This window comes from Martes martes, assembly GCF_963455335.1.
Source record: "Martes martes genome assembly, chromosome: 16".
Lineage (NCBI taxonomy): Eukaryota > Metazoa > Chordata > Mammalia > Carnivora > Mustelidae > Martes > Martes martes.
The window spans coordinates 2,607,806-2,622,594 of record NC_137904.1 but is presented as its reverse complement, the minus strand read 5'-3'; the positions used below and the strand labels follow the sequence as shown (position 1 = coordinate 2,622,594).

Here is a 14,789-nt window from a genome sequence, read left to right as displayed (position 1 = left end):
CTGGCCGTCACTCAAGGGGCTGATAGCACATCTCCACCCCCTGTCCCAGTCGTGACAGTCAAAAATGTCGCCAGACCTTGCCACGTGACCCCTAAGGGGACAAAATCATACCCCACCTGAAAACCACGTTGCTGGAGGAAGGCGGATCCGCTGCGGGTCCCAGCGGGTGTGATAACCACCCGCCCGGGTTCTCCGAGCACACAGAATATCCAAGCTGCGGGGCTTCCGAAGGCGGGGCTTATGCAGATGAGCGGCGGGTTTGGCTGGGGAGGTGGGCGGTTTTATGCAGATGAGGGGGCGGTGTCTGCATGTTGATGATTTGGGCCGGCTGCCGACGCTGCTGGGAGCCTAGCGGTCCCGCTGCGGTTTGGGCTGAGGTGGCATCTCTCTTCCACTACCACCCCTCGTCCCTAGGTCCCTGTCCTCCGAGGACCGCCCTCGACCTTTACCCTCACCCACTTCCCCTCCTCCTCCCCGCGCCAGGGACCCTGTATCCGAACATCTGCCCTCGTGCCGCCCCCCGCGTTTCTCCCCGCCCGCCGCAAACCCGCGACCTCCAGCAGCCCGCCCCCGCGGGCCCGATCCTGCCTGGCGGCTCCCGCCGCAGCCTGCACAGCCTTCCCGCTCTCCCGGGACTCGCGCCACTACACCCCCCGCCGTCCGCGCCCGGGCTTCCCAGTTCCCAACTCCTCCCGCCCCCTCGGAGCCCCCTCCCCCGCCCCGGCCAGCTGGCATGCAGGTGTCTATCGCGTGTACCGAGCAGAACCTTCGCAGCCGGAGCAGTGAGGACCGTCTGTGTGGACCCCGGCCGGGCCCCGGGGGCGGTAATGGCGGGCCGGTCTGCGGGGGGCATGGGAATCCTCCGGGGGGAGGAGGGTCGGGCCCCAAGGCCCGGGCCGCACTGGTCCCCCGACCCCCAGCGCCCGCTGGGGCCCTCCGAGAGAGCACCGGCAGAGGCACTGGCATGAAATACAGGTATGGGGGTGGACGAGCAGCCCACCCCATCTGCTCCCCTTTCCTAACCCCTTAGGCTTCGTGGGGTGCCGCCAGGACCCCCTCAGTCTTCCCTAAGAAGGTCCCACCCAGCTCCTTCCATGTCTTCCTCCCATCACCGGGGCGCTCCCTTACTTAGTCCCTCTCTTTGTCTCCAACGATACCCCTGACTAGGAGAAAATCAACTTTACCAAGGTTGACCAGTCCTGCCAGAGCCAGGCGATGCTCCTGACCTTGCCTCCTTATCCCCAGGAGGGCCAGGGATGCACGGATCTCCAGGCCGGGCCCCCTCTGGGATGGCGTGTCCTTGGGTCGGTGTCCTGGGAAGGGAGTGGGGGGAGGAAACAGCTTCTCACTCTGGCCCCGCTCAGGATGCCTGACCCAGATACTGCCCTCACCTGCCCCAAGGGCCGGGTATCCTGCAACCTTTCTCGGTGGGGAGGGCACTGGGGCTCTTGGAAGCGTGGACCACATCTCTCAGCCCCATGCTGAGGGCAGACGGGGGGGGGGGGGCCTGGTGGAGAAAGTAGACTGAATTGTAGCGGACTTTCTCAGAGAACCGCTGGGCTCTCAGAACTCGCATAGGGGAGGAAGGGAGGGGCTCCTGCCTGGGAGTGAGCAGAGGTCGCTCATCTGACCTGACTCTCGTCCCTTGAGAAACTGATCTCCATGTGTTGGCTCTGATTGAGAAGCTAAGCCAGCGACCTGGGTGAGGCGGCCTTGGGAGGAGGGGGCTGTCTGGGTGAGAGGCAGACGCCACAAGCCCACAGGAGTGGAGGGAGCCGACGGAGGAAGAGGGACGACTGGCCTTTCCTGTCACACTCCCCGCCCAGGTGTCCTACCTGCCTTTGGGGGGCCCATCTACCTACCCTGTCCAAGGACCCCTGCCTGCCTGAGTGCCTGAGCCTGACTTGGTTTACCGCTTTCCACCACGGTGTCTGCCCCTCAGTATAGCCCTCTTTATCTGCGGGTCTGTTCCCACAAACATCCCCGTCAGCCTGTCACATTCCTCCCAGCCCCAAACTGCACACATCCCAGAGATGACGCAAACACAGACGAGACCCCACCAGGAGAAACACAAACCAGGAAGCAACAGAGGCTCCGGATGTTGTCTCTAGAGTCATTTACTCGTTCACTTACGCTCCAGGCGGAGCCCTGCCCAGCTCGGTGGGCCCACTGGGCCTAGTTCCTTTGGACTGAGCTACCTGAGGGCTTCTGATTCTGGAAGGAGAGGAGCTGGGGGCTGATGGTCTCTGTCCTTAATGGAGGCTCCACCCCTTCCTGCTGCTTCTGTATCCTGCAGGAACCTAGGAAAGTCTGGTCTGCGGGTGTCCTGTCTTGGCCTAGGTGAGTCAGACAGCAGAGGAATTATGGGAGGGGGCATTCGTGCCTTGCCGCCCAGCGTGGTCCCATGCCTGGCTTCTCTCTCGCAGGCACCTGGGTCACATTTGGTTCTCAAATCTCGGATGAGGTATGAGTGATGGGCCCTAGAAGCAGGGTGAGGGGGTGGGAGGGGACCAGAGAAGAGGGGAGTGGACTTGGAGAGGGGTTTGGACGACAAGCACGGGGAATGGCGGGCCCGAGGCTGGAGGCTGGGGCTGGGGCAGAGGGGCAGTGGGGCTGGGTGCAGAGGGAGCTCGCTGAGGGTCTGCTGTTGACATTCATCTCTTTCGGTCACCTCCCTAGACGGCAGAGGACGTGCTGACAGTGGCCTATGAGCACGGTGTAAACCTGTTTGACACAGCTGAAGTCTACGCAGCGGGGAAGTAAGGACTGGGGTAAAGGAGCCAAGTGAGAACATTGGGGGCTTCTTATTTCCCTCTAGGGAACCCTGGGAACTCCGTGAACACTAAGTTCCAACCTTCCAGCCAATGGGCTCCCGATGCACTGTGGGAATTGTAGTCCCAACATTAGTCCCTCTTCAGTGTAGAGCACAGAGGGTGTTCTGGGCAGTCCAAATAAAATAAAGCCAATGGGTACCCATGGCTTCACGCTGGGTCCTGCCAAACCTAGCCAAACCCTAGAAAGACCTTACCCCACGTCTTCTCCCATCTGCCACATGCTCCTGCTCATCTTCGAGACTTGGCCCGATGTCAGCTCCTCCAAGAAGCCTTTGCCCAGCTCCCCAGATTGGTCAGCACCCACCTCGGCTCCCAAAGCACTTATACTGTCCTGTGACCCACCAGCTGTCAATTACTGGTTTATGTAGCTGTGTTTGCTGCTCAACTGAGAAACTTCTCCTTCCATGGAACTTGTCCAAGTCACCTATGTCCCTACACAGAGCCTAGCCCAGAGCAGGCACCGATCGTGGGATGACAACATGCCCTCCCAGAACTCACAAAGTGGTCAAGCAAACTGAAAACACAGGGAGATACGAGAGGTTAAGTAACAGGGAAACTTTAGTAACCGTCAGACGTAACAAATTAAGACCTGTCACAGGCTAGCACATAATTAAGTGCCAAAGCACTGAGCCAGTAGGAGCTACGGAAGGTGACGGGAAGGGCTGAGCACAGACCAGCAATCAGAGAACATTTTCAATAAAATGAATCGGAATCCAAGCTGAGCTTTGGAAGATGGGATTTTGCAGAGACTCAGAGAAGGGGGAGGGCAATGCAGATGGTTGGAACCAGAGCAGACGACAAGGTGTCCTCCCCGCTCAGGCTGTCCCTGTCCCCTCGTATTCTATCCCTTCGACACCCGGAACAGAGCTTGGCACATAGTTGATGCACAGTTGATACTTGCTGAATGGATGAAAAGTACAAGACCACACCCCACGTTCTGGGAGCCCTTCTTATTTTGTCTAGGATGGGGCTGACAGCCTAAAGAGCTCGTGGTCTATGGTCTGCTTTACTAGAGAGGAAATGGGTAGAAGGGAAAGGTGGGGAGGAGGGGAAGGAACTGAGCCATCTTGGAAAGGTCGGTGTTTCTGACATGATCTTCCTTCCAGGGCTGAAAGAACCCTAGGGAACATCCTTAAGAGCAAAGGATGGAGGTGAGACTGGGTTTGGAAGGGGCTGCTGGGGAAGTGCTCATCCCAAATCCCTTTTCTTGCTTCTCTCTTTTTCTCTTTTTCCAGGAGATCAAGCTATGTCATCACCACCAAGATTTTTTGGGGAGGACAGTAAGTGGCTGCCACACTCTATTTGGGGAGAGCTATAGAGAATGTGTGAAGACGCATGGGAGAGGTGGGGTTTGGCTGTCACCCCAGATCCGCAGCATGCCCCTGGGGACCCGTGCAATCCCAGTCCCTCGGGGGTTTGGCTGTCACCCCAGATCTGCAGCGTGCCCCTGGGGGCCCGTGCAATCCCAGTCCCTCGGGGGTTTGGCTGTCACCCCAGATCCGCAGCGTGCCCCTGGGGGCCCGTGCAACCCCAGTCCCTCGTGGCGCCAGGCCATCTCTGCTCTCCTGTCTTTGTCACGCCTCATCTTTGACTTCCCTTTTCCTGCAGGGCAGAAACCGAGCGAGGCCTGAGCCGCAAACACATCATCGAGGGTGAGAGTTCGGGGCTGGGAAGAGTGGCTGCATACAGAACCCGGGAGAGCTGGGAACGTTCTCTGAAACTTTGAGTTGGAGGCTGTGCACGGGGAGCTGGGAGTTAGGTGGCTGCGGCGAGAGGGTAATGTCTGAATCCGGAGCAAAGGGAGGCTGAAGCACTTACCTTCCTCCCCCCCCACCCGTCCCTGCCCCAGGCTTGCAAGGATCCCTGGAGCGCCTCCAGTTGGGATACGTGGACATCGTCTTCGCCAATCGCTCAGACCCCAATAGTCCCATGGAGGGTAAAAGCAGAACCCCCACCCTGGCCATCCTTCAAAATGGCACTTCCCCCAACTCTCAGCAGGAAGCCAGCCCCTGCTCAGGAGGCCTCCCAAGCTCCACGGTGGGGGGCTCAGACCCCAGCTCTTGGACAGGGAGGGAGGCGAAGAGCAGATCCCAATCTCTCTGATTAAACAGAGATGCCCGGGGTCTTGGTGGGGCCAGCCAAGGTCCACAGATACGGAGCCCTGGATGCCAGGGGCCTGACAGGGAGGTTCTCTCTCTCCCGTGTGCCTAGAGATTGTGCGAGCCATGACCTATGTCATTAACCAGGGCCTGGCCCTCTACTGGGGGACATCCCGGTGGGGAGCTGCGGAAATCATGGTGAGTGTGCCACCCCGCTTCCCCCTTTTCACAAAACCCAAAACCCACTCTACCAGAGGAGGGGCAGTGGAAGAAAGTGGGGAAGAGTGCTCTGACCCCCCGTCTCTTCCCTGCCCCAACCCAGGAGGCCTACTCTATGGCCAGACAGTTCAATCTAATCCCCCCAGTGTGTGAACAAGCTGAACACCATCTGTTCCAGAGGGAGAAGGTGGAGGCGCAGCTGCCGGAGCTCTACCACAAGATCGGTTCGCAGCCCCCCACCCTACCTTTCCCTTGGGCTATCCATCACCTAGGTCCCTGTCCCCACATCCAATCCTCTTGCCCTTAGGTGTTGGATCAGTCACCTGGTCACCTCTGGCCTGTGGCCTCATCACTAGCAAGTATGATGGGCGAGTCCCAGATACCTGCAGGGCCACCGTCAAGGTGAGATCTAGGGGCTCGGGATGGCAGGACTGGTCCATCTGGGCCTCTCCGGGCAGTGCTCATTCTCCTTGGCCTCCAGGGCTACCAGTGGCTCAAGGACAAGGTGCAGAGTGAGGGTGGCAAGAAGCAGCAACAAGCCAAAGTCATGGACCTTCTTCCCATCGCTCACCAGCTGGGCTGCACCGTGGCGCAGCTGGCTATTGGTGAGACACCACCAGCCCTGGGTCCTGCGGGGGGGAGGGGGTCCTCACCTCCTGCCAAGACACCCCCAAACCCAAGACTGGTTTGCCCCTAGGGAGGACCTCATCCTCAGAGACACTCCTCAAGTGTGGGTGCTGAACGGTGGGTGTTGCCATCAGTTCTCTTTCTTCTCTCCTCTGGCCCCAGCGTGGTGTCTCCGCAGCGAGGGTGTCAGCTCGGTCCTGCTGGGGGTGTCAAGTGCAGAGCAGCTGATGGAACACCTGGGAGCCCTGCAGGTGAGCTGGGGACTCAGAGGCGGAGCCCGTCTCTGTCCCCTTCCCCAGAAGTCAGGTCCTCGCTGTCCACCCCGGAATGGGCTGGGGAGGTCAGCCACCACAAAGGCCTCTCCCTCCGCAGAGGACAGGTCCCCGGGCCACAAGGCGAGGCTCTTTTCCCGCCACCTGGCCCCGCCGCGCTGCTCCCCCCCCCCGCCCCCCCGCACATCCCTTGCCCTTCTTCGGGGAGCCAGCAAGTGCCCCCACCCCACTGCCTTCCCCTCCAGGTGCTGAGCCAGCTGACGCCGCAGACGGTGATGGAGATAGACGGGCTCCTGGGGAACAAGCCGCATTCCAAGAAGTAGTCGGTCGGGGGCGCAGGCACCCACACCGGGCCCGCCGCACCCGCCGAGAACCGCCTCCCGCCGCCGCCTCCACCCCATCCCCCCACGCCGCGGCCGCCGCCAGGGAGGCCCCGCCCCCGAACGAGTCCCGGCTTCGAGTAGCGATGCGCATGAACAAAGCCATATCCTTCCGCAGTGGGCCTCGAGAGGGAAAGTAGTGCGCCGCCCTCCTCGATGCGCTCCGCCGGGCCCTCTTGCTAATCCCGGGCATGAACCACCGGGCCGTCCCCTCTCTGCCCCTTGGTTTCGCTCCCCTCTCTTCTTCCCCTAATCGCCGAGGCCCAGGGGAAAACAAAAAAAAAAAAAAAAAAAACAGGGCAGATCCAGGAAACATGCAAATTACCTCAAAAGTGGCCCTGGAGCTGTCATCGAGGGGTAATAACCTAAGAAGCGAGTCGTGACGCCAGCTGGGACAAAGGAACAGGGGCTCTTGCGTTACTCCCTACAGAGGAAGCCAGGCTGGTCCTGGCGGGAAGTAAATGCTGACCGTTGAGGATCCTGCCTCCCAGCGGAGGGGGAGGGGCGCTTAAAACGAGCACCAGTCGGTACTTTGTTCTTGCAAAGAAGGGGGGCGGGGGGGGATGCAGTGACAGCCCTGACGCAGGTAAAGGGAAGTGTGCTGGCAAAGCAGTAGGGACGGCCCTGGGGAAAACTTGGGCTGTGCTTTGCAGGACATGGTGACAGCCTTTGGGTCACAGCGGAGACCTGGGGCTGGGATGGTCATGTCTGGGGACAGACTTTCGAGCCTGGACCAGGATTTCCTACCTAGCAGTGGAGGGCCGCAGTCTTCCTCCTGGCAATAATCTTAAAGCAATAATGCCGGCCTTTCTTCTGTAAGACTTTTCCCAGGGAACTGTAAATAAAATCTCAGCTTGGTCCTCACTCTTGGTGTCTGAAATCGCAGGGTTGGGAAGGTAGGACCTCTGTCTCGGATACCGGCCCTTGTCTAGCTCCCTGCCATTAGCGACAGCGGGAGCTTTCTCTCCGCGGACCAAGGCATCATGCTGCTAGTCACTGCCAGCCACTGCCCTCGCCAAGGACCCAGGTCCCGCATACCCCAGTCCCTGGTCCCCGGCTTTCTTCCTTCCTGTAGTCACCACATCCCTCAGAGCCCAGAGATCTGGCTTCATAGTTTCACTGCTCCTCCCTCTGACACCCTTGTCTTTGTTTTGTTTAAAGTTGCATTAGCCAACCTTCTCGTCCTGTACTTCTCATCTCCCTTCTCATACCCACACAAATGCTGAGGAACTCTCTGGAACTCTCCGGAACTCTTGTTGTGGCTGAATGAGAGGGCCTGAGCTGAGGCTGGGGCGTTGGGATTTGGTGAGGGAGAGGTAAGATGAAAACTGGCCTATGGTGGAGATGACATGGAGGGAGGGAGTTATCGTAAAGGAAAAAAGGAAACCAGTGAAAAATCAGCTTTCAGGGCGGCAGAAACGCAGACTCCAATGTGATCATGTCAGAAACGACCCCTAGTCTTCCCCCAAAGGACTCTGATTTCCCTGGGACACAAAGTGGGTGGAAAGTTAACAACCCTTAGAGATCACAAGACAGGAGAGGATGCTCTCTGCCTTCCTTAAAATACAACCTCCCCGTCTCCCTTCTACGCATCCTCGCCCCTTCCTCGATCCTGAAGCCGAGAGAGCAGCATAAAACCAATTTCCAAAAAGAGAAGAGTCAGCAGCCTGCCATTTGCTGGCTAGCAACCAACCAGATCAACTAATGAATACTTACATCCACTCCTAACATCTCCCACTCATTTTGGAAGACTGTGGGGGAAACCAGGCACAATGGATGACTAAACCATGATTAGTTATTCTGTAATAAACATACAAGAATTCATAAATTCAAAATAGTATTCTCCTTAAATGGTTATTTTGGAGGATTCCTCCTTCATTTCAATAGAAATGTCTCCCCCCCCCCCCGCCCCTTGCTCAAAACATTAAAAAAAAAAAAAGTCCTTTTAGGAATTACCTTCAGGGGCTGTTTGGGAAACCCTCGTAAGAGACCTTCCTTCATCCATCCTCATACGTCATTTACCGTATTTATCACCAACTTCATTCATTAGCTTAACAAGTATTTAGCTACTGAGTCCCACTGTGGTACAGGGATACAGCGGTGAGCAAAACCAGACTCGTAACAACCTTTGTGGAGTTTATGGATGGGAGAAACCGGCGAATAGCCAGCAAACACACACAAGTTGTCCAAAGTCCAGAGGCGAGCGCGGGCCACTTCCAGAGTCTACAGCGGCATCTGACAAGGTGAGGCCGTGCTCAGTGGTGAAGGGTCAGCAGGTGAAGGCAAGAGGGCTAGGAGAAGCGTGCAGAAGGGAACATGCACGCCAAAGTTCTCCAGAGCTAGAGGGTGCCGAGAGCAGTTGGAAGCAGAACGGAGCCTTGGGTAGTTCGGAACATACAAGACCACATTGGGCACTTTGGAATATTATCTTTATCCTAAGGGCACTAGGAAGCCGTTCCTATCGGTTATTCAGTGATACATACAAATCACCCCTCCCCTAAATTTGGTGGCTTGAGACAACTTTTCAAAACTTTATTTTTCCCCCCATTATTCTGTGGTGTGGCTGGTCCCTCTGCTCTTTGCACCTGGGCTCACGCCTGTGGCTGGACTGAGCCGTCAGGTCAGCTGTGCGAGAACATCAGCTGGCCTCATTGCTACATCTGGTCATTGGCTGGGACGTCTCAGCTCTCCATGCAGCCTCATCTGCTGGTAAATTCCCTTACATAACAGACTTAGGGCTGGGATCCCAAGGGATGAAGGCAAAAGCTGCAAGGCTTCCAACGGACCGTGCCCCAGAACTCGCACAACGTCGCTTCTGCCACATTCTGTTAGTCACAGGAAGTCATGAGCTGAGCCCAGATTCCAGGGATAGGGAAACAGACCCCCAATTTTTGCTGGGAGAAGCAGCAAAGTCACACGGCATGGGAATTCGGGGCTACTGAACTGAACTATCACCACATGGAAAGATTTCAAACAGGAATGGAAATGATGTGTGGGAAGACCTGGTTAGGCTTGGGATCTGGAAAGGTCACTGGTGATCTGGGGAAGAGGGTCCTACCAGGGTCTGAGCAAGAGGTGATGGCAGCCTGGACCGGGGTGGTGTGCTGTAGGTGGAGAGAAGTTGGTGGAACAAGACATTTAGGAGGCAAAATGAACAGGGCTTGCTGAGAAGTTGGTAAAGGAAGGTGACAGCAGCGGGGAGGGGGTGGTTAAGGATGACACTTTGGTTTCTGGAGCTGGGTAAAGAAAGAGGTGGGAAACGCTGGAGGAGGTGAGGACTTGGGACAGAGAGATCATCACTTTGGGTTTCTGAAGACAAGCAAGAAAGGAAGGTCTGGAACTTAGAGAGGCTCTGACTGTCAAACATTTTGGGTAGAACATTTATATAACACAGCTACCCTGGAAGTTTAAGATGTAATCATCTACCGAAGACAGAAGATGTGAGGACAGGTGCCTGGGTGGTGCAGTTGGCTAAGGGTCTGCCTTTGGCTCAGGTCATAGTCTCATGGTCTCAGTGTTTCAAGGTCATGGGATCAAGCCCTGAGTCAGGCTCCCTGCTCAGCGGGGAGTCTCCTTCTCCCTCTCCCTCTGCTCCTTCCCCTGCTCATTCTCTCTCTCTCTCAAATAAATAAATAATCTTGAAATAAGTAACTACAAGGTGTGAGGAGACCTCTGGACAACATTCCAAAGAGAAGTTGCCAAAGAGTTTTGAATTATGACAGCATCGTTGGCATAGCTTCCCCCACGTGACCGTGAAGACACTACAACTCAGAAGTTCTCAGAAGTTCTGAGCTATTTGCTAGCAAATAATGGTATACCTCCTCGCAAGAGATTGTCCGTTGGGGCTGTAGCAATCTAGTTAAAGAACAAAACCAGCTCCCACTGCTTGTTAAGGCCAGTCCATGCCATGTGCGTAGGTAAGCCCACCTTGTACTGACCGAGAGATGGGTGTTGCCAACGTTGGGTACTGAGAAGTCAACACAATATAGGCTGGGGGCACAGGTTAAAAGCAGCGAGCACGTCCTGTTTTCTGTGGGCCAGGCCCTGTTCTAAGGACCTTGCTCATTCAGTACCATTATTACCCAACTGTCCAGATGAGGAAACCAACCGGCCCAGAGAAGTTAGGTAACTTGCTGGGGTGTCACAACCCCTGAGTGCTGGAGGCTAGGATCTGACCTCAAGCCAGCTGGCCATAGAATCTGCCCTACTACCTTCACAACAGAACCTGGGTAGCAGGTCCGGGAGAGGAGGGTGGGGAGGCAGTGGGAGGTGGGCGTGGTACCACGAGGCAACGTGGGCTGCGTGTTATGTCCTGTTTACCCGTGGGGCAAGTCACACCCTGAGTCAGAGCTCAAACTGGGCTGCTTTGCTGAAACCATCATGGTGTGTGGGTGTCCAGGCCTGGCTACTCCGGAAGGAAAGGATTCCCAGCATTCCTGGGAGGAGGCCCATCCAGGGTCCTGGCATCCAGGTGTCTCGGTAGACTGAGATGCCAGCTGAGAGGCGAGCAGTTTGAGAAGAAGTCTGGGAAGCTGGCCTTACGAGAAGCCAGGGAGGGCGTGTATAATACAGCGAGTTGAGGGCTGCGTCCGTTCCAGTGTCCAGGAGCCCATAAAGATGGGCAGAACGGGCAGTGCCGTGGGCTCCGACGGTCTGTCTGGGTGGGACTGTGAATGGAGAGGGCGCAACTAAACCAGCAGGCCGGGCGGGCTGCGGGGACCCGACCAGTGGGCGGCCGAGGGCTGGGGCGCCGCAGGGGCCTGGAGATTTGCACACAGACTGGGGGAGCGCCAGCTCGGTACTGGGGAGCGAAGGACGGCGCGGAGGGCGCGAGGGGCGGCGCGCCCCCCACCGTCCCCCGCCGCGCAGCCCCGGGCCGCCGATCCGGCTCGCCAGTCGCTGGCATCCCCGGCTTCGCGCCTCCGCCGCCCCCACGCGTGCCGCGGCGGGGAGCGGCCAGCCGGCGGCGTGACGCCTCGCGGGGCGGGGCGGGCTCTCGCTATTAAAAGGGGCGGGAGGCCGCGGCGCCCGCCCCAGGAGCCGACCCAGGCGCGAGGAGGGCCGGCTCGTCGCGTCCGCCGAGCCCGCGGCGGGCACCATGCAGCTCCCGGTGAGGGTGCCGTCCGTCCCGGAGCGGGGCGAGCTGGACTGCGCCATCTGCTACCGACCCTTCAACCTCGCGGGCCGCGAGCCCCGCCGCCTGCCCGGGACGGCGCGCGCCCGCTGCGGCCACACGCTCTGCACCGCCTGCCTGCGCGAGCTGGCGGCGCGCGGCGACGGCGGGGGGGCGGCCGCGCGCGTCGTGCGCCTGCGCCGCGTCGTCACGTGCCCCTTCTGCCGCGCGCCCACGCCGCTCCCGCGCGGCGGGGTCGTGGACGTCTCCGTGGACCCGGACTTGTGGTCGCGGCTGGAGGACAGGGCGCGGGCGGAGCGCAAACCGGATGAGGCGGGCGGCCCGGTCCCGGGAGGCGGCGACGCCGACGACGAAGACCGGAGAGAGGAGGGGGCGGGACCCAGGAGCGCGGGCTGGCGCGCGCTCCGGCGGCTGGTGGAGCGGGTGCTGGCGCCAGCGCGGCGCTGGCGGCGGCCGCTGCCTAGCAACGGTGAGGGGCCGCGGGGGGAGGCGCCGGCCTAGGGGGGTGCCCGGGATCCTCGGGAGAGGCTCGGAGGGTGGGGGCCCGTGTCGGGGCGCCCGGGACCGCCGCGGTAGGCTGAGGGGATCGGAGGGTGAGGTGCGGCCGCGGCGTGGCGGGGTGAGTGTACCCGGGGTCACGGGGGGAGTCTCGGGGGGCCGGTATTGGAGGCGCCCTGGGAGGCGACGGGGTGGGGGGATCGCCGGGGAGGCTCCGGGGACAGGTGAGTGGACTCCCAGGGAGGCGGGGTGGGGGGATGCCCGGGAACGCCGGGGGAGGCTGCAGGGGCCAGTGAGGGGGCCCCCGGGGGAGATGGCGGGGTTGAGAGGTTCCCGGGATGGCCGCGGGAAGCTGTGGGGGCTGCAGGGTGAGTGGGGCCGTCGGGGGAGGCAGCGGGGGGCTGCGGGCGCCGGGGGGCGTGTAGCAGGGGTGGCCGGGCACCCGGAATCGCCCGGGGAGGCTGCCGGGGTTGGGGTGGGGGCGCCCGGGATCGCCAGCCCGGCCGCACCCTCCCAATGACACTGACCCTCCCTGTTTCCCCCAGTGCTGTACTGTCCGGAGATTAAGGACTTGGCTCGCATGAGCCCCTGCACGCTGTGACCGCGGCGGAAGGAAGGTGGGCGCTGCATTCTCGAGGCGCGCTGGAGTGCAGGGGTGAGGCCAAGGCCACCGCGCGCCCGTCCCGGGATTGGCTTTTGCGGGAGTTAAGCCGAGGGCAGGAGGGGCCGCCCTAGTGAATGGCCCCGGCAACACGGTGTACTGACTGGGCCAGGCTCGCGTCCTGGGGGAGAGGCCCCGGGATGGTGGAGACGGGTCCGCATTCTCTTGGGAAGGACAGAGTGTGTGTCCTTAGCTGTGACTGGCTTTTGTCCACGGCAGCTCTGGCCAGTTGGAACAGTCGGGCCCATTCTAGCAATTCTGTGTCAGTGGTTTTAAATTTTTTAAAAGCGAGAGCGAAGAGGCCGATTTTTGTGTCCTGTTACTGTCACTTCTATGGCATATTAGCTGAGAAAAATAATTTTTTTTTCCAGGGCTGGTATGCTCCTCTGCCCAGAAGGGTAGAGTGTTCCTAAAATTATTGAGATGCCTCTGTGCCTTGCTTTCATTTCAGTCTCTCTTCAGCCCAGGAGGGCAGGTATCAGGGTCCAAAGGGCATTCATCTGAGGCACCTAATTAGGGCCAACCAGGGATAGGAAAGCCGTTTGGTAAAGGCATCACATTTTAATCTTTTTTTTTTTTTAAAGATTTTATTTATTTATGTATTTGTCAGAGAGAGAGCGAGCGCATAAGCAGGCAGAGGCAGAGAGAGAAGCAGGCTCCCTGCTGAGCAAGGAGCCCAATGTGAGACTTGATCCCAGGACACCAGGATCATGACCTGAGCCAAAGGCAAGTGGCCTAACCAACTGAGCCACGCAGGCAGCCCTCACATTTTAATCTTTTGATATTATCTGTCATCTTTACAATCACACGGAGAACATGGTCACTACTGGAAAAAAGATGCATATCCTACAATTATTATTATTATTATTATTATTTTTTTAAAGTAAGCACTCAAGGGGGCGGGAAGGACAGAGAGAGAGGGAAAGGCGCTCAGGCAGGCACTCCACTGAGCCCGGAGCCTGACCTGGGACTTGAGCTCATGATCCTGACTGACACCATGACCGGAGCTGAAATCCAGAGTCGGAAGCTTAACCCGGTCAGGCACCCCTTATCATGCAGTTTTAAGCTCGTGCCCCATAATTGGACATCTCCTCCTGTATGCTGGTGCATTCTATTTTTAAATCCTATAAATACCTTAGGAGAGTAGAGTAGAGTGCGGGAGCCGCAGCCGCATCACTGGAATTACAAAATCTCCAGATCCCCCTTCAGACTCTGAGCCCGAACCAGAAGCCCGGGCGATGTGTAGGCAGGTAAACCTCGCAGCGGCACCGACCGCGGTCCTAGACTTGCTAGGACGTCCCCTTCCGCGGGGGCCCTATTTGGAACAGTTGGTATAAAGGATATGAATTTCAGTGGAGGTTGTAAAGGGACGTTCTGTTACTGAAGAAGTGTGTGTGTGTGTGTGTAGTTTATTTATTATGTGACATTTTCCTGTGTTAAAAATGTGAATTTATGAAATATAAACTTCCATTTTTATAACCGTATCTTGGCATCGTCCTGTGCTTGTGTCCGCTTCAATGTTCCCTCTTGGGGGAGGCCCTTCTCAGTGCTCCACGGAGCGCAGCCCCCGCCCTCCCAGGTCCCGTTCCAGAATGTCTGCCTTTGTTTTCCGAGGATGGGTTTGGCGGTGGGAGGGCGGAGAGAGCAGTGACTGCCGTGACTGCCGTGTGACTGTGGTGGCTGCCGGCCACACGGGAGTGTTCAGGGGGGGAGCGGGTACTCGATACATGTTTATTGCATTTAGCCTCAAAACCGAAGCGTCTGGTCCCAACCCCTGAGAAGCTCTGGTAGTGAGCCCGTGTCGGGGAGGTGCTAGCAGTTCAAACCTTCCGCAAGGATGACCCGCCACCCCCCAACTCTTTAAAAAAAGGGGGTCTCTGCTGCGGACTCGGGGTTGCACCTGCGGAGCTGTACTGACCTCTACTGACTCTTGGGGGAACTGGGCAACTGGAAGGCAGAAAGAGGCTCCGAAACGGACGAACACGAGGCGGTTCAGATCCGGCCAGGCGCCCTCCCGCTGCACCTGTGCCCAGTAAGCCCTACCATGGCTCTGCTCTCAGCCTGA

At 58.5% G+C, this 14,789-nt stretch overlaps 2 protein-coding genes across 2 annotated transcripts; both read left to right on the top strand.

Annotated features, from left to right (window-relative positions):
• Nucleotides 1-733: 733 nt before the first annotated feature.
• On the top strand, nucleotides 734-7,294 carry KCNAB3 (potassium voltage-gated channel subfamily A regulatory beta subunit 3; the record flags this gene model as incomplete). The annotated part of the gene is made up of 14 exons (XM_080826133.1): nucleotides 734-975; nucleotides 2,297-2,340; nucleotides 2,427-2,464; nucleotides 2,680-2,759; nucleotides 3,941-3,985; nucleotides 4,070-4,114; nucleotides 4,443-4,486; nucleotides 4,684-4,770; nucleotides 5,046-5,131; nucleotides 5,256-5,376; nucleotides 5,460-5,554; nucleotides 5,634-5,757; nucleotides 5,942-6,030; nucleotides 6,297-7,294. The coding sequence occupies 14 exons, from the start codon at nucleotides 734-736 to the stop codon at nucleotides 6,372-6,374; spliced, it is 1,218 nt and encodes a 405-aa protein (XP_080682259.1). The 3' UTR covers nucleotides 6,375-7,294.
• Nucleotides 7,295-11,529: 4,235 nt separating this feature from the next.
• Nucleotides 11,530-14,208, top strand: RNF227 (ring finger protein 227; the record flags this gene model as incomplete). The annotated part of the gene is made up of 2 exons (XM_080825685.1): nucleotides 11,530-12,034; nucleotides 12,609-14,208. The coding sequence occupies 2 exons, from the start codon at nucleotides 11,530-11,532 to the stop codon at nucleotides 12,662-12,664; spliced, it is 561 nt and encodes a 186-aa protein (XP_080681811.1). The 3' UTR covers nucleotides 12,665-14,208.
• Nucleotides 14,209-14,789: the final 581 nt, after the last annotated feature.